Source organism: Canis lupus, chromosome 1 (genome assembly GCF_003254725.2).
Source record: "Canis lupus dingo isolate Sandy chromosome 1, ASM325472v2, whole genome shotgun sequence".
Taxonomy (NCBI): domain Eukaryota; kingdom Metazoa; phylum Chordata; class Mammalia; order Carnivora; family Canidae; genus Canis; species Canis lupus.
The window spans coordinates 42,555,319-42,573,880 of NC_064243.1; the positions used below are offsets into that span (position 1 = coordinate 42,555,319).

Genomic DNA, 18,562 nt, shown 5'->3' on the forward strand with positions numbered 1-18,562 from the left:
TGAAAGGATATTTAAAACAACAACAAAAAACTAACCTTGTGTTCTGACAATTTTTCTTCTGCTTCATGACTGGAAGAAGTCTTTGATAACGAAAACTCAGACAATTTCTTTTCTGCATCATTCATCAATTCAATAACCTCTTCCCTTGCTTTCTGATAATCCTGCCATTGAGCTGCACACCTTGAATAAGTAAAAAAAAAAGCTAAAAAGCAACATAAAATCACACATTTCTGTGCAGAGCTCTGATGTTAATATGTCTAACTATACTTAAGAGAGAAGAATGAATTTACATGTACATCTTTGGTATATTCCTGTTTTCCATGTGAAAATTCATTTCATTGGAATATAAAAACCAAAACAAATCTAATACCTCTGTAAGAGATCTAATTGGGCATGTGAGTCCTGGATTATCCTTTGACTTTTATCTTCCAGGGAAGCCATTTTCTGTGCCAGGTCCTCTTTTCCAGTTGGCTTGATGAGTGGGTCCAAGCTGGCTACCAGACCTTGGAGCTCTTCCAGGTTTCTGTGGAATTGATCTTCTGTACTAAAAAATTCCATGTGGCTTTTGAGATTTTCTTCTGCACTCTCCACATCTATGCCATTGCCTGCCAGTTGTAACATCTCATGAGCATCCTCAAGCCAGTCGTTAGCTGCTTGAAATACTTGATAGTACCTTTGACATTGACTGTATATTTGAGTTAAGGCAGCCTGAAAAACAGTAATTGCAAACATAATCAACTCTCATTTGCAATGTATTTTCTGTAAATAGTTTAATTTTTGCCATTTCTTTTCTAGTTCTCAGTTATGTGGATATATGTGTAAAAGTGAATTGATAAGTTGGTGGAATTTTTTTAGGTGCACTTCACTATTATCTTTTACTTTTCCTTCTGCTATCCTTGGTTTTATTATTGCAGTTAAAATAAATACAAAAGGAAACAAATAGAATAGAAATTATTGGTGGTATCTTGATTACTTCTGAAAGTTTGTTCTCTCTCTTTTAAAAATAAATATGTAATGCTTTGCAATATATGACAGGCTGAATATTTACCAAAGTGAAATAATGCCTTAGTTGGTTGGAAGTATAACACCAGTGGGAATGTAAACTGGTACAGCCACTATGTAAATCAGTACGGCAGTTTCTAAAGAAATTAAAAATAAAAACACCATATAATCTAACAATCCTACTTCTAGGTATTTATCCAAAGAAAATGAAATCATTATCTTGAAAATATATCTGTACTCCTATGTTTATAACAGCATTTTTCACTAGTCAGGGTATAGAAACAACATACGTGTTCATCCATAGATGAATGGTTAAAGAAAATGTAGTATACAAAAATAAATTCAGAATGGATTAGAGACCTAAACGTGAGCCCTAAAATTATTAAAGTCCTAGAAAAAAACATAGGCATTAATTTCTTTGACATTGGCCTCAGCAACATTTTTCCAGATATGTCTCCTCAGGCAAAGGAAACAAAAAAAAAATAAAATTAAAAGCTTTTGCAGAACAAAGGAAACCGTCAACAACAACAAAAAAAGGTAGCCTACTAAATGGAAGATATTCACAAACAATATATCCAATTAGGGGTTAATATCCAAAAATACATATAAAAAAAAACCTTACACAACTCAATACCCAAAAACCCACAAATAAAATGGGCAAAGTATCTAAAGAGATATTTTTCCAAAGACATACAGATAGTAAATAGACACATGAAAAGATGCTCAACATCCCTCATCATCAGGGAAACAGAAATGAAAACCACAATGAGATATCATCTTGTGCCTGTCAGAATGAAAATGCACCAAAAAGACCAGAAATAACAAGTGTTGGCAAGAATGTAGAGAAAAAGGAACACTCATGCCCTTTTCCCCACTCAGAATCAGGTGAGAATGTAAACTGGTACAGCTACTACAGAAAATAGTATGGAAGTTCCTCATAAAGTTAAAAACAGAAATATCATATGATCCAGTAATTCCACCACTGGATTTTTACCCAAGCAAATGAAAACACTGATTCAAAAGATATATGCACCCCTATGTTACAGAAGCATTATTTACAATAGCCAAGATATGGAAGTGCCCAAGTGTCCATTGATAGATGAATGGATAAGGAAACTGTAGTATATGTACACAATGGAATACTACTCAGCCATAAAAACAAAGGAGATCTTGCCATTTGTGACAACATAGATGAAGCTAGAGGTTATTATGCTAGGTGAAATAAGTCAGACAAAGACAAATACCAAATGATTTCACTTATATGTGGAATATAAAAACAAAAGAAATAGCCAAACAAAAAGCAGAAACAGACCCATAAATACAGAGAACTGATGACTGCCAGAGGAGTGGGTGAGGGAATGGGGAAAATGAGTAAAAGGGAATGGGAGGTACAAGCTTTGAGTTATGGAATGAATAAGTCATGTAGATGAAAGGTACAGTATAGGGTACATAGCAATGGTATTGTAATACCAATGGTATTGTAATGGTGTTGTATGTTGACAAATGGGAGCTTCACTTATGGTGAGCATAGCATGACATATAGTCTTGTCAAATCACTGTTGTATACCTGAAACTAATGTAATGTGTATCAACCATACTTCAATTAAAAAAAATAAAATATGGTATATATGAATATTATTCAGCCTTAAAAAAGAAGGAAGTCCTGTCATTAAAGAAAACGTGGATGAACCTAGAGGATATGATGCTAAGCAAAATAAGCCAGACAGAGAGAGACAAATACCACATGGTCTCACTTATATATGGAATCTAATGAAAAAAAAGGAGTTGAAATCATAGAAACTAAGCAGACTAGTGTTTGCTAGGGGGCCTAAGGGATGGAAAAAATAGAGGAGGTTGGTAAAATGGTAGAAATTATTAGTTTTAAGTTGAATAAGGTATGAAGATGTATAACATGGTGACTATAGTTGATAATACTACATTGTATAATTGAAATTTGCTAAGACATTAGAAATTAAATGTTCTCGACAAAAAATGTGAGATAACAGATATACTAATTCACTCAATGGGGGAAATCCTTTCATAGTGTTTACATATATCAAACCATTACATTGTACACTTTAAATATCTTAGAATTTTATTTGTCAGTTAATCCTCAATAAAGAGGAGGTTGGGAGGAAGGAAGTATAACACCAAACTTCCAAACTGTCATTCACCATACTAAATAGCAATTTCTGAAAATGAACTAGTATCCCATAAGTCTTGAATAGAGACTAAAACAAAACAAGTTTAAGAATGGAAAGCTGACCCCATAAAGTGAAATCCATTCAAATGCAGAAGGAGAGATCATAACCAGCCAGCAGTGACTGGACAAGACAAGCCATTACTATGCAAGCAGACACAGAAAGTACATGCAAGATTAGCACTTAACGTGGAAAGGATGTAGATGGTCAAGCAAAGAATCAGTGTGGACATTAATAATACCCCTGGAACCATGACCTTTAGTTACTGGGACCGAGACAACCAATAAGATTATCAATCACAAGATGGCAGAAGTAGGGACACCTTAACAGATTCAAGATTTTGGTTCAAAAAAATCAATAAATCAACAGAAGCAACCTTACAGGACAGATGTTTCTCAGAAATGAAAACTCCAGGTAACTTCTGTCCTGATTCTTCACCCTAGATTAAACACTCTATAGCTATAGGGAAATTATAAAAAGAATTTAACAGTGACCTTGATTCAACACGAAAAGGTAAAAGTATACTAAATAGACTATTGTTTAAGAAGTCAGAACTTTAGCTAATGAAATTTCCCAAGATTTTACCCAAATATTAAGATTAAAAAAAGATTTACTATTTAGTGTTAACCAATCTATATGGAAAATACAGTTAAATCTTAGCTATCAGCTAAGATTCTTCGGGGTCTACTTCTGTCTCCATCAGGCCCTACACTGAGAGTATAAATCTAAGAGGGAAATATTATTATCCTTCTTCCACAGAACAGAAGCTGAGATTTGAGGAATGTAAGTCATTTGCCCAAGATCAAATAACTGATAATAAAACCCAGGTGTGCCTTACTCCAAAGCTTTAGCTACTATGTTATCCTAAGGAAAACGGTCTTTTATCTAAATGGCTGGTTGAAATTCCACAGAACTAGGAAGCTCTGTGCATGTTCTCAATTCTTTGTTATTCCCCAAGTAAAGTCATGAACGAATCTTGTAGTCTTGCTTCCTGCTGCAGGGGACCAAGAGAAGATGAGGAAAGGATGAAGAGAAGGGGAAACTGATGAGGAACCCCACAATAAACATGGCTTGGAATCAGGTCAGGATTGCATCATGTCCACAACACCTCCTTTGGAGGCTCTTCATCTAGCACTAATCTTAGAAATGTCAGGCTTCACATTGTTTAAGAAGGGCATCACTAACTATTCATTGCTAATTAATTAATTTCAGTATTAATGTACTCATGTGTGGTATTGATTATATTAGTGCTTTCATGCATTATCTCTCCTAAAGGTGAGAGAGAACTGAGGTAACACAGAGAACTGTGTTATAACTAAGGAAAAGTAAAAGTCTGGAATACATGAGATTAATGCCATGCATATGAGCAATAAAGATGTTGAAGATGATTCTATATAGTGTCAAAAAAGAAATATAGGGATGCCTGGGTGACTTAGTTAAGTGTCCGACTCTACTTTCTCTTAGGTCATGATCTCAGAGTTGTGAGATGGAACCCTGCATCAGGCTCTGCACTGTGCATGGAGCCTGCTTGAGATTCATTCTCTCCCTCCCCCTTCCTATCTAAAAAAAATTGAACGAAGCATCTCTAACCAATAACAAAAACTAAGAAATTTCTCACAACTGTTTACAAATAAGCAGAGTAGAAAAAAGAAAAGAGAAGCCCTAGTATACTAACCTGTCTGGTGCGTAAAGCTTCCTGAATGTCTCCATCCAGCTCTGAGAGCTCAGCAAGAGTGTGCTGTAAATCAGCAGAAATTAGCTCTTTGGCTTTAGTGAATTTCTCCTTCTCCTTGTTACTCAGGGCATTCATTATTCTCAGGCTGGACTGTACCTCTTCTTGATGAATCTGGATCTTTCTGATCTCCTCCTGGATGTCCTGTAGGCTCAGTTCCAGGCAGACTGGCCCACTCAGCTCTGCCTTTACACTCCTTAGCCAGTCCAGGGAGCGGCTCAGCTCTGTCTGGAAGTCTATACTCTGTACCATGCGGCTCTCACACTCTGTCACCGTCGCGCCAATGGCAGAAGTCAACAGTTTTAACTCCTCTTGCCAGGACTGGATCTGTTGCTTTGCTTTCTCATAAGCCAAGGGATCAAGATGTGGAACCAGATCTTCAAGATGTACAGTTACTCGTTTTAGTATGATTTCTGAATCCTGAAGACTTCCTGCTAGTGAGTGATACATTTTGAGCTTTTCCTCTGCAGGAAGTGTCTCCTCATTTACTTTGGACTGCTCTGTTTTCACAGCCTCTAGTTGTTTTTCTAGCTGGTGGCACATCTTTTCATGCTCTTGATATGCACTGGTGGTATCTTCCAATAAATTCACTCTTTGTTCTGCTTGTCGCTTCAGCCTGTGGTACAAGGTGACAAGGTGCAGCATCTTGTCTGGCTGCCAAGGCTGACCTGTGCTTCTAAAACTTTCTTTCTTCTGGTTCAGTTCATCCACTGCCTCCCCGAGGCCTGACACCTCTCTCAAAAGGGCTCTGCAACCATCCTGAAGAGACAGAGCCTCTTCAACTATCAGGTCAGTGGGGACTTTGTTCATCTTTAAGAATTGGTCTTCAAGTTCACTCAGAGATTGAGTTGTCAACTCGATCAAGGAAGCATACTCTTTCCGAGCAAGAATTGCTTCTTGGACTTTATAGAACTTGTCTTTAGCCAAGGCAACAACTACATTAAATTGCAGGGGCAGAGCATTTAGCTTTTCATTGAGGTAGGAATGATCAACTTCATTTAGTGATGGCAATATGGCCTGCCCAGTTCTCTGTAGTGTAAGCAGGAGATTTTCATATTCTGGAGATTGTTCAAGAATGTGTTGGTATTTGGCCAGCTGTGTATGAAGCTCAGCACTCTCATTCATTAGATTGATTTCAGGAAATGTAACAATATCTGCTTGTTTTAGCCAATGACAAGCCTTATCAAAATCTTCCTTAAAATGCTTCCTAGAAACTAAATTTTTTTCTAGTTCTTGTAGCCGATGGCTACACTTTTGTAAGACAGTGTCATAGACACTCTGCAACTCCTGGAGCTTACCCAGTATTTCACTCTTTTCCTGCTCTGTGGCTCCTTTCATTAATTCACGACCCTGAGCCCAAAGTCCAGTGACTTCATTTTGGTAGGTCTTGAGGCTGGCTTGCGCGCTCTTACATGTCTTAACTTGTTTGCTCACATCATCTGGTAACAGACAGATGTGCTCACGGAACATTATCTTTCGCTCATGTTGCTGAATTTGGCTGGTCGCCTGGAACACTGCCATAAGGAATTGGGTTTTCTCGGATAGGGCCTTGTTTAAGTACTTTCGTCTCTGGCCCACTAAGTCACTGAGACAATTCACATGACTCTGTGCATCAGAGAGTGCCTTCTGGATTATCTGCCGCTCATTTAGGCCAAGATCAGCCATCACCCTGTCAGCGTCCTTAATCAGTGATTTCAGGAGCATCTGTTTGGCCTCCAGTTCACTGCAAATGGCAAGGTGATCCATGAGGAGGTTCTGAGCCACATCTGGTGGGGGACTCTGCTTCAGGGCCTCAGAAATGTTGGGCTGTTGCTCCTCTGCCCACTCCATTAGCTCCTGAAACCTGGACCGCACCACATTTAACTCCTCCAGGTTGGTGACAGACACTTGGATTTTCCTTTTAACAAGGTCTTCAAGCTGAAACCAACGTTGTTCAAGGTGACTTGTCTGCTCTTTGACTAGTTCTTTGTCATCTAAATTCAGATGTTCTATCATTTTTTGTTTTTGATCTTTCAGATCTTCAATAGCCTGCTTTCTCTCCTGCAGTGCTAGGGCTAACTTTTTCAAAGCTTCTAGGTGGACAGCTGTACTCTCTGCATCAGACCTATAAATATATTGAAAGAAAACAAAAAACAAATAGCTTTAATTAATATCTATGTTTGTTCATACCATGTTAAATTATATTTCAACAAATGTTTTCTTAAAGCGGATGTTCTTAGCTTACAGTAGTTCAAATTCACATTTATTGAAGAGGTTCTGTGATTATTATGGAATACAAGACTCTTATTTCTATATCAGAAGTTGAACCAAAACAAGTTGCCTTGATATTTCTCTGTGTTTCTTCTTCTGCATTCTTAAAGAAATAGGTTGGGGATCCCTGGGTGGCTCAGTGGTTTAGCGCCTGCCTTTGGCCCAGGGCATGATCCTGGAGTCCCAAGATCAAGTCCCACATCAGGCTCCCAGCATGGAGCCTGCTTCTCCCTCCTCCTGTGTCTCTGCCCCCCCACTCTATCATAAATAAATAAATAAATCTTAAAAAAAAAGAAATTAATAGGTCATTCACAAGTCATGTGCTTTCCTACGAGAAGAACCTCTAATAAACAATATAGTACTAATTTAATCTGTAAGATATAATCAATGACTTTAACAGTCACTCATCTATATAATGAGATTTTTTTTGCTTATCATTAGAAATCTTTAAAAATACGTGTGAAATACAAAGAATTCTCAACCCTTTAATTATAAAACACACATGAGAAAAAGGAATCTTATAAGTCTCTTTCAATTATAAAATGATCAACTCTGAAATGTGAGTAACAGGGTTGGGAGGTAGAATGATGAGTTCTGTTTGGGCCTTACTAGATCCGAGTTGTCTGTGGGCCAACCAAATGGAGATGCCTATTATAAACCCAAAATATGGGTTTCTGCTGATATCAACTAGATTTGTTCTAAAGGCTAGTAGGATGTTTAGCATCAATGAAAAGTAAACAAATCAGAAAATAGTGCACCTTTCTAAAAAAAACCTCTATAATTTAATTACATCTAAAATTATGTTTTCCATATTAATTGCTACAAATTAATAAATGTAGGCAGAAAAAGTGAAGATTTTAACAATTATAGTGATCAGAAGTACAGAAAGATTTCCATATGAACCCCATATATGTGGCAGAAAAGGAAATTCTTTTCAAACAACAAGATAAGAGGGGTTCAACTGCTAAAAAATCACAAAGGACACACATTAATTAAATTTGGATTGTTCACTAATTTCTAGAATTCCACAAGTACAAGACAACTTGACGGAATTATAGAGAATGCACTACTTTACAGAATTGCCAAAAAACCTACAGAATACATAGATTTAAGAAGGATTCATTTTATGAATTGATAGATGATAGTACTATAACTGATGATTAAACAAAGCTAGAAATATTCTTGAGATACTCTTTAAAGTTACACTGTAACAGTCTTTGAATATCCCTTAAGGTCACAGGGGGAAATGGTACTGTTTTCAAACATTTTCTTTTTACTCACTGGTTAAACTGATACTGAGCAAGAAAAACCATGATTCTGTACCCATATGGCATGAGATTCTTAATAATGTTTTATCGGAATTTATTATGGTAGACAATAGATGTTTAAAATGTAAGACATTTTTGAGTTTTATAAAGATTAGGGAATTTCTGGTTTAGCATTTTGGTGAGTCACTAGAGAATTGTTGTTACCTGGCTAAGTTATCCCATTCTGTAGTAAATTTTTCTAAGAACACTTCAACAACATTCATACAGTCATGGTAATCTCTTGTTCTCTGAAGATCCTCTTCCCTTTGCAAGCACAGATTGTTAGACTGAAGACAGAGATCTAACCATTGGTCATTTAAGTGACTTATTTCCTTGTGTTCAGGAGACTCCTGCTTCTTGGTTAACTTATTCACCCTTTCTGTAATAGCAGTCACTGATGCCTGTTTGCACTGTAGCTTCTTAACAAAATCCTAAAGAATAACAATAATAACAAAATAAATGATGTATAATAACCTCCCCCTCCCCGTCCAATAAAGACAGAGTGAGACATAGATATAATACCTCCAAACACTTCAAGTATCTGAAGAATGTATAATGAATGAGTCATGGGAGACAAAGAGGAAGTCTAAAAATCATACCTCTTTATGAATTTACAAATTTCAAGTATATAAGAATCAAAGGGTAACTGTGGTATTTTCCTTCACTATGCTATTTTGAAAAGTATAAAGAAAACTGATAAATGTGAAACTAGACTATAGTCATTAAGAAAAAAAAGGTAATACTTTATCTTAAAGTACAGCCCTAATTTTCTTAAAATTTTTAAAGTTCATTTCTTTTGAGAAAAAAATCTAATTTTTTTAAAAAAATCTAATTTATCTCTATTCTTCTTTCTGCATATGCAAACAATATTCCAGTAGAAAATATAATGGCTCACTATCATGACAAAAATAAATCTTAATGTTTGTTAAAAATCTGGTATAACTTCCAATGAAGTTAATAAACTAAATAATTTTCTGTTACATTTAAGGTGTATGTAAATATACAATATAAATCCTATTTATATTATACTTAAAATTAATTATATATTAATATATGTTTTATGGGTTAGATATATTTAATTAATTGATACATTTACAATCCTACAGCTTTGGCAATATCATGATGAAAGCCTAGTAAATAATAAGGCTTCGTGTTTGTTTAGTGGAAGTACCTTCTGGCTCTATTGGCTAAACCATAACTGCTTTATTCAAAAACAAACTACAGAGTGAATGTCCTTCAATCCAAGTAGTTAATTGGGGCTCCAAGAAAATATTTGAATGTTTGCTTTCTAAACTGTCCTTTCCTGGCACTAAATGAAGGTTATTCTGATTCTATCTCATTCCCTAAATAGCTCTACTAATGTTGAAGGACTGGCTGCCACATACCACTCGTCGTCTCCTTTATCTCCCCTGGAGACTCATTAATTCCTACCTTCACTTGGGAAACCATGTTCTGTGCAATGTTGAGCTCCAGTTCTGAGTGCCTCCTCTTCATATTCTGTAGTTGCTGATCAGCATCCTGGAGGTAAATCCAAAGCTCGGCCTTCATGTGCTTGATCTCTCCCCAACCCTGAGTTAAGTTCTGTGCCTGGGCAAGCCTTTGTTCAATCTTGAGAGAACACAGAGGCAAAACTTAGCAGCAGAGATAGAACATTTAGGTTTAGTGAATCAGAAATGTGATCCTTCAGGCTGCCCATGTACACAGGCCAAAATACATGCACACACACACACACACACACATACACACACTCTATAATAAATCCAAAACAAATTTTTATTTGCTTGAAGTAAAGCAGATTTTCTTTTTATATTTTCTAAAAATTTTAAATGTCAAAGACTTATGCCATGTGATTTCAATTAGTTGTGAAGCTCCAGAAGTTTTAACAATTAGGTCAGAGTTACCCTAGTGGCTTTTTATGGTGGGCATTTCAGTAGACACAACTGCTTGACGGACTCATGAATTTAGTCTTGGGATTAACTAGAAGACTTATATTGTTCTCTCTGGTACATTTGTTGATACTTACCAAACACCAAGTAATTGATGCTTTGAATATATTTTTAGATCAGCTTCACTGGTTTTCGAAACCACATAATTTATTTCAATAAATAATTTCTTTAAAAAGATGTATGAATTATATCACCTTTCATAAGGATTTAAAGAGAGGTTTGTTTTGGTAATATAAAAGTAAAAAAATCTACATTATTTTGGTAATTTTAATATCTACATTAGTATTTATTATTTAATTTCTTTGATACTTTTTTCTTTTATATCCTTTTACTATTCTGTGAATATTCAGTCAATAAATATCAAAACCAAGTATATTTTTCTTTTCTTTTTTAAACCTAAATGTGTTGCCTTGACAAGTTTAAGGCAGCAGTGATGAGCACATGGCTCCTGTGCTGCTATCTGCTGTGGACAAGTACTGCAAACTCCTTACAACACTTTTTCCACTGAGCTGAGATACAGCTTCAGAATCCTTCTCAATACTACACTCAGTAACCACCCATGGATTAGAAGAATCTTGACGGATAGCATGCTCTTTGCCATCCTTGATACAAAGCAAGAATCAGGACCTCTTCACATTATTACCTAAAGAAAAAGTTGGAAAAGAAAAAAAAGAACAAAAATGTGACAGGAAAATTTAGAAAAGAGAAAAAGAGAATGGTAATTAAGGAGAAAGGAGGAGCGGAAAGAGGCATTAATGATCGGCAGTGCAAGGGGACTAAATGTTCCAATTCAGTGGGATTAGATCAGGGTGCTTACTGTCTGTGACTTAGTTGAAATTCAAATATCTATTTATTATAATGACTATAAAAGCCTTATAGAAAGAATAATCCCAGGAGATATCTTCTTTCACATCTCACATCAAGCAAGAAACAGACAAATCCAATGTGATTTTTAAACTTTTACCATTTGCTCTGTTTGTTGAATGTCTTTTGCTGTGGTTTTCACTGAAGAGTTTGACAAGTCACACATGGAGCAGAGGAGATCTAAGTAAGTCCTTGCCTGTTCCTGCAAAGCTCTGAAGTGTTTGACCTGAAAAAAAAAACAAAAACAAAAAAACAACCCGAACTTGTCAGAGTGAAAGAGAAACATGCTATATTTAGATAGCAAATATTTGTACCATTTGTAGTATTTTGTTGACATTTCAAAAATAACCTTGCTATGCTCAGTAGTTTCACCTTTGTTATAAATGACACATATTAGTGACTTGCAGGAAGGAATTCAAAACACACTGGCAGGGATCCATTTGTCCAGCAGCTGCTTCTCAATGTAATTAGTCTGTACAGTCTGGGAAGGGGAACACCCAAGAAACTTCTACATCTTTCCAGATTCTCTGCCCACATTTTAGGTTGTTTTCCATTTCACAGAAAGGATCAGTACCCTACTCTGGCTACTTCATATGTTTTTGTATATTCTGGAGACAGAAAGAAAGAGGTCTTTGTGCATTTGTAGACTTCCTTGGAGTCTGGTAAAAATGCAGATGGCTGGGCTCTTTTTATATGCAGAAGTTCATATAGTGCTCCTTCCTTTCCATAACCCCAAGAAAGGCTGATGGGTGAATCTTTATATACAGAAACACAGAGAGATGTGTTTCTGTGAAGATACCCAGAGTGTATGTAAGCTCTGCATTAGATACTGAGTACAATGCAGTACCCAAGACAAAACCCTTGTTTCCATGGAGCTTGCAATCTTATGAGAGAGACAGATAATTTATAAACAAATAAACATGCAATGCAATGTTTGGTAGTGAGAAATACCATGTAGCAGAATAAAGGAAGGGACGTATGATGAAGAGGCACTGCTACTTTAAGAAGAATGTACCTCCAAGATCTCTTTGAGGAACAAAATTAAATTCAAGAAAGTAGGAAGTATTGCCAAGGGGTGATGAAAGGGACAGCAAGTGCAAAACCCTGAGGCTGGAGCATAGTGACTCAGTAGGAGCAGAGGTCAAAGAGGTGAGTGGGAGAAAACCACGGAAGACCTTACATCTGAATTTGTTAGGTTTATGCCTCTGTGCCTTTTCAACCTCAAATCTACTAACATTTGAAGCCAAGTAAATATTTGCTGGAGGGACTGTCCTGGTGATTACAGGGTGCCCAGCAATTTCCCAGGCTGATACCAATAGCATCCCACCACTCCCAGGGGCGACAGCCAAAATGTCTTCAGACATTGTCTAATGTCCCATGGGGAACAAAAACCACCCCTCCTTTCAGTTTCTAAATCATGTGGTATGATGTTTGGATTTCTTCATAACTTTCAGAAGTAAGTATACTTATAATCATCACTTTATATATGAAAACACTGAGGCTTGGAGAAATTAAGTGATTTAACCCATGGTCACCCTGCTGAGTAGTTATTAGAGTTATGTCTTGGTTACAGGGCCCATGCTCTTGCTTTCCTTTTTTTTTTTTTTTTAAGGTTTTATGTATTTATTCATGAAAGAGAGAGAGAGGCAGAGACACAGGCAGAGGGAGAAGCAGGCTCCTCACAGGGAGTCCGATGAGGACCCAATCCCGTACACACTGGGATCATGCCCTGAGCCAAAGATAGACACCCAACTGCTGAACCAGGCATCCCCCATGCTCTTTCTATTCTACCATTGGTATTGTGTCTGTCTTCCTAGCTAAAACATGAACTTGACTAGAGTCAAGCTCAGACCTTATTCATACTTTCATGCCCTTGGGAGCCAGCACAATTTGGCACATAATAAGTACGTAATACAATTTCATTGAATGGATGAATACCAATATAACATGAACTTCCAGGAGTCTACTACCTGCTTCACGGCTTCTGCCCTGCTTAGAGGTGGAAGCTGGCTTGGCTTTAAATCTGGTTGGACTGCTGAGAGCCAGGCCTGGCACTGCTGCAGAGTGTCCTGTCGGCTAACATGCTTCTGAAGTTCATGTTCCAAACTCTGGTACACCTTAGACAAAACAATCATGCTACGGTTATGAGAGTTCAAAAAAATCTCTGCTGATTTCTATAAAGATCATGGATTCAAATGAAACATACTGACAAGTCCATTTAAGTACATTTTCTCCACAGGACTCCCCAGAACCATAATACATATCTAAGGAGTTTGCATATGTTCCAAAATGTTGCAAAGCTCAAAGGCCATCTTCAGTTTATAATTTCTCAACCCACACGTTATAATATAATATCCTGATTAGGGGAAGAGAATGTGGGCAGGGTTGATGTGACTGTAGAAATGTGTTAGAAAACATGAAATCTTTGAAGTAAATTATCAAACATAAATCAGGGGTTTTGCAGTACCCCCTCCATGGTATAATTACTGCACTTTTTGTTTAAACTAGAAACTAAACATAAAAATAAAATATCATATCATGAAAAGGTAACCAATATTTCCCTAACTGAAATGCTTAAGAATATGGTCAAATTGAAACTAAACTATAAAAAAAAAAAGAAAGAAAGAAACTAAACTATAACATAGGGGAAGGGAGAGTTGGATGCCCTCATTTCATTTTAGAAGCTGTGTTTTAGTATAACAATAATTCAGAATAATCCAAACGTTTTCTAGTGTGTCTATTCAAATTAATTAATCTTCAACCAGCCAACCAGTTTCCATTTTATCCATAAATCCTGAGAAACTAAGTGAAATATACCTTTATGTTTTTCTGAGCAAACTATTCTATTTTTAAAAAGAAGAAAGAAATAAAATAAAAAAGAAGGAAATTAAGTTAGCCTGGCTTTTTATTAAGACAAGTGAAACAATAATGGAATTCTGTTTTTCTTTGTCATCTATTAAACTCATTATCTTCACTGATATTCGGATGGTCTCTTATTTAATCTTATTATAGCAGAACTAAAAAGAAAAAAGGTGTTTTTTTCTCTTTATCATTTTTACACACTTTAATTATGAAGTTCTGATTATGTTCTTAGAATTTCATCTGTTTTTTAAAGATGTATTTTTAAACTATATGTCTTTTGAACATTTACCATTGTTTTTCAAATGTGCAAAATCCTTACTGTGTAGAAAATGCTTGCTATGTCAGTGTTCAAAATAATCTCTGCTGAAGGAGTACACTAGCCAGCTCACCAGGAAGTTCCATGCTGTTTTATTTTACTTCACTCCCTTTTCCCCTCCGTGTCATCTTCTGAAATCATTTGTTAGATTTACTTTATCCCTCCTTTTTCCTAACTTTTTTTAAAATTTAAATTCAATTAACATATAGTATATTATTAGTTTCAGAGGTAGAGTTCAGTGATTCATCAGTTGCACTTAATAGCCAGTGCTCATTACATCATGTGCCCTCTTTAACTGGGTGAAACCCCTTCGGGTTTCACCCAGTTACTCCATTCCCCTACCCCCATCTCCTGCTCTTTTTTCTTAACTTTCTGAATGTGAATTTTTCAAGTCTGGGAAGTCATCTAATGTCACTCAGCATTTTTTTTTTTTCAAATCCGGATGAAGATAGAGCATTCTTCCCATGTCATGTGTACATCTCCAGTTCTTACTGGCTAGCCCAGCAACAAAAATGCATGGATTTTTTTGTGATGCCATTTAGAAATTCTAAATTATTAAAAAAAAATTCACTTATTTTACCTAATTTTTGTTAGAAGAGTGATTCTTATCCGTCTCAGACTTACTGCTAATGTCATACATTAAGAATTCTATTTTAGTGTTAAGTATACTCATAAATTATAACTCAAATTTGGTACTCACTCCATCCAATTTCTATATGAATTCATAAAAATACTGAATTGGAGTATAACCTAGGTAGCATAGAGTTAAACAGAAAATAATTATTGTGAGAATTACAGAATAAACTCACTTTGGTGTTCGAGAAAAAATGGCAAGTTAAAGTATTGATAGTGTGCAAATAAAATCTTTAAAAATTTTTCATAATCAATCTATGAAATAAAAGGATTGGGTAAAACTGAGTATCTGCAACTTACCATTCCATCACAATAATCAAATGTATGATATGTTAGTCCTGCGTCCACACAGACTATGAAACCTATCCTCCTATTCCCTTTCTGGACATACAACAAAACTAACCCAAAAACTGAGGATCAAAGCTATTTTTAAGAACCTCTAGATAGTACAGACTTTCTCCTTAATTCATCATCACTCTAGAATGTTCCAGGGGTACTCACCCTCTGAGCTGTACTGCAGATAGCTGAGTAACTATCACTTGTGCCCTGAAGATGAGCGTGCACATTTTGTTTTAGTTTTGCTTGAAGGTGGTCTGCACACTGGCTAATCAAATTGTCACCTTTAATTTTAAGGTTGTTCAAACGGTCTTCAAAACCAGCAATTTCTTCCATCATTGCCTGCAAAAATTAGAGAAATATAGAATTCTCATAGTTCCATTTTCAGTTTTTTTTAAATTTTTATTTATTTATGATAGTCACAGAGAGAGAGGGAGAGAGGCAGAGACATAGGCAGAGGGAGAAGCAGGCTCCATGCACCGGAAGCCCGATGTGGGATTCGATCCCGGGTCTCCAGGATCGCGCCTTGGGCCAAAGGACAGGTGCTAAACCGCTGGACCACCCAGGGATCCCCCATTTTCAGTTTTTAAATAACCAGTTTATCAAAGTTTAAAATAAGTAATTTTACTGTATAATGATGTTTGGAAAAGTTTCATAATTTGTCTTTGTTACTATATTAACAAATAAAAAATGTATGTTTTCAGGGAAACCCTAATGGGAAGAGCTAATGAGTTTAATGGATTAAGTTCTATAGGGATGATGCAGTAACCATTAAGACTAGAGTGAATTCATGGCTAATCTCAGTTATAGAGTTACAGAGATATCTGTTTCATGGTATTATTATCAGCAAAAAGGATGTTCATACTTTTTTTTAGCTTTATAAATGATAATTCTGGTATGATTTATACCTAAAATAATCTAATTACTATTTAATCTAATATACTAATACCTAGTTTACCTAATAATACAATAGTATGATTTATACCTAAAATAATCTAATTACTATTTAATCTAATATACTAATACCTAGTTTACCTAATAATACAATATCTGGTTGATATAATAATCTAATATCTAATTAGTAATTTATATAATATCTAGCATATTGAATAGTATTTATACTAATAAAATAATATTTACTATGCACCATTTATTAAACCCCTGGTATAGTCCAGGAACTATTTATCCCTGATAAATGTATATTATTATCATCATTTTACAGATAAGTAGATTGAAGCACAGGGAGGTTATATCACCCTCAGAGCCATACACCCAGCCTGTGGACCTTGGGTTGCCTAACTCCAACTTGTACACACCACTATTCCAACATGCGTTCTCTAGTGAGCATTCTCATAGATCACTTAAAGCAGAGAATCAACTGTTTCAAATCAGGCTTTAGTTTCCTTAATGCTATATACAACACTAATGACAAGTGGCACATTTCACCACAGATTTCCTGGGTTGATACACTAATACATTTAAGAGAAATTCTAGTGGTCCCTCAGCAGCTCAGAGTCCACCACTTTCCATGGTGGTGCTGAGTTACTGTTTTAATATATCCACCATATTAAAAAGAACCATTTGGGGGATCCCTGGGTGGTGCAGCGGTTTAGCGCCTGCCTTTGGCCCAGGGCGGGATCCTGGAGACCCGGGATCGAATCCCACGTTGGGCTCCTTGTGCGTGGAGCCTGCTTCTCCCTCTGCCTGTGTCTCTGCCTCTCTCTCTCTCTCTCTCTGTGACTATCATAAATAATAATAATAAAAAAAGAACCATCTGTCTTTGAGCTGTTATAGAACCACTACATCATGAGGTGACTGAGGGTATTTCCTCAGTGCCTAATAGAATATATTATATAGTTAAACTTTTCTATTCATATTTGCTAAGTAATATTTCCTCCTACAGATAAGGATCCTGAAGCCTAGAAAGGTTAACTGGCTTTCCTAAGACACAGTAGATAGTTGGGCACAGATGACTACAATTCAGTTTCCCACTAAGATCACCAAAATTGCTCCACAAAATTGTGAACATATGACATCTGTCCTCTGGCACATATAGTTACTACAAATATATATTAATAAAAATAATAACACTGCCTATCAGTATCATACTTTATGGTTTACAAAATGCTTTCATGCCCATCATCGCCTGTGATGACCACAACAGCTGTGTGACAGGATTGGCATCATTACTGCTCTTAACAGAACAGTGAAAGGAGGAGAATCAGGTTAAGTTTCCCTAGCTGGGAATGACAGTCTGGCGAGAATCCAGACTTTCTGATTACTATTCCTGTACCATATCTCTGGCTACACTTTTCTAAAATACAGATAATCTCTTCCTTTGATAAATTACTTTATGAAGATTAAATTGTGTGTGGGGGGGGAGGGGAAACTATTAGCTGGGAAAAATGTGTTCAAAAGTTGAAAGCCAGGATTTAACTGTAGTTGATTCACTGAAATATTGAATTCAACTGTTTTCAGTTATCATATGTTCTTGAGACTTGACCTGATTCTTTAGTACAGCTGTTATGATCTAGAGTTGGGTTCTCTCTCTCTCTCTCTCTCTCTCTCTCTCTCTCTCTCTCACACACACACACACACATGTGCGCGCGCACACACACACAGAGCTGTTAAAGCCAACCCTGCATTCTTTAGCTATTTAGAGATGAGGCATACCTTGTGGTGGGCCAGTTGCTGGGTAATTGTCTCTAGACTGCTCGTCTCCATGAGATCAGGTGCCACCAGTCTGCCTGACATTTGCAGCAGCCACTTTTCTACTTCTTGGAGCTCACTGTTATAATCTTCGTGGTCTTTGACTTTTGTCTCGAGGCTGCAGACATGCTCCTGTGAAGCCAGGTGCCCATTAGAGATGAATTTCAAGCCAAAAATCTACTGATAACTGCTTTATATTTTTAAAAACCCAGTGCAACTCATAGGGCAGGTACAGCTACATATTTCTAAAAATCACTAGGAACAGAAAAAAACATAAAGAATCATCATATCATTGAAAATCCTATCTGAATAAAAGGAAAAAGACTGACTCATACCAGCCCTTAATTTTCTAACAGAAAAAAAAAGTCAAGACCCCTTTCTGTCAAATAAGCACATTTTTATTG

General features: G+C 36.3%; 1 protein-coding gene across 16 annotated transcripts in view; it reads right to left on the reverse strand.

The window, feature by feature from the left end:
• Positions 1–18,562, reverse strand: part of SYNE1 (spectrin repeat containing nuclear envelope protein 1) — a 449,297-nt gene that overhangs the window by 181,912 nt on the left and 248,823 nt on the right. For all 16 annotated transcript variants that reach the window (XM_049113743.1, XM_035708408.2, XM_049113741.1 and 13 more), the window contains 9 exons: positions 18,123–18,290; positions 15,615–15,791; positions 13,273–13,419; positions 11,403–11,528; positions 9,924–10,100; positions 8,658–8,923; positions 4,879–7,039; positions 371–708; positions 36–180 (listed from right to left, as the gene is read on the reverse strand). In XM_049113743.1, the coding sequence (XP_048969700.1) occupies positions 36–180; positions 371–708; positions 4,879–7,039; positions 8,658–8,923; positions 9,924–10,100; positions 11,403–11,528; positions 13,273–13,419; positions 15,615–15,791; positions 18,123–18,290 (3,705 nt within the window). The remainder of the gene's footprint in view (positions 1–35; positions 181–370; positions 709–4,878; positions 7,040–8,657; positions 8,924–9,923; positions 10,101–11,402; positions 11,529–13,272; positions 13,420–15,614; positions 15,792–18,122; positions 18,291–18,562) is intronic.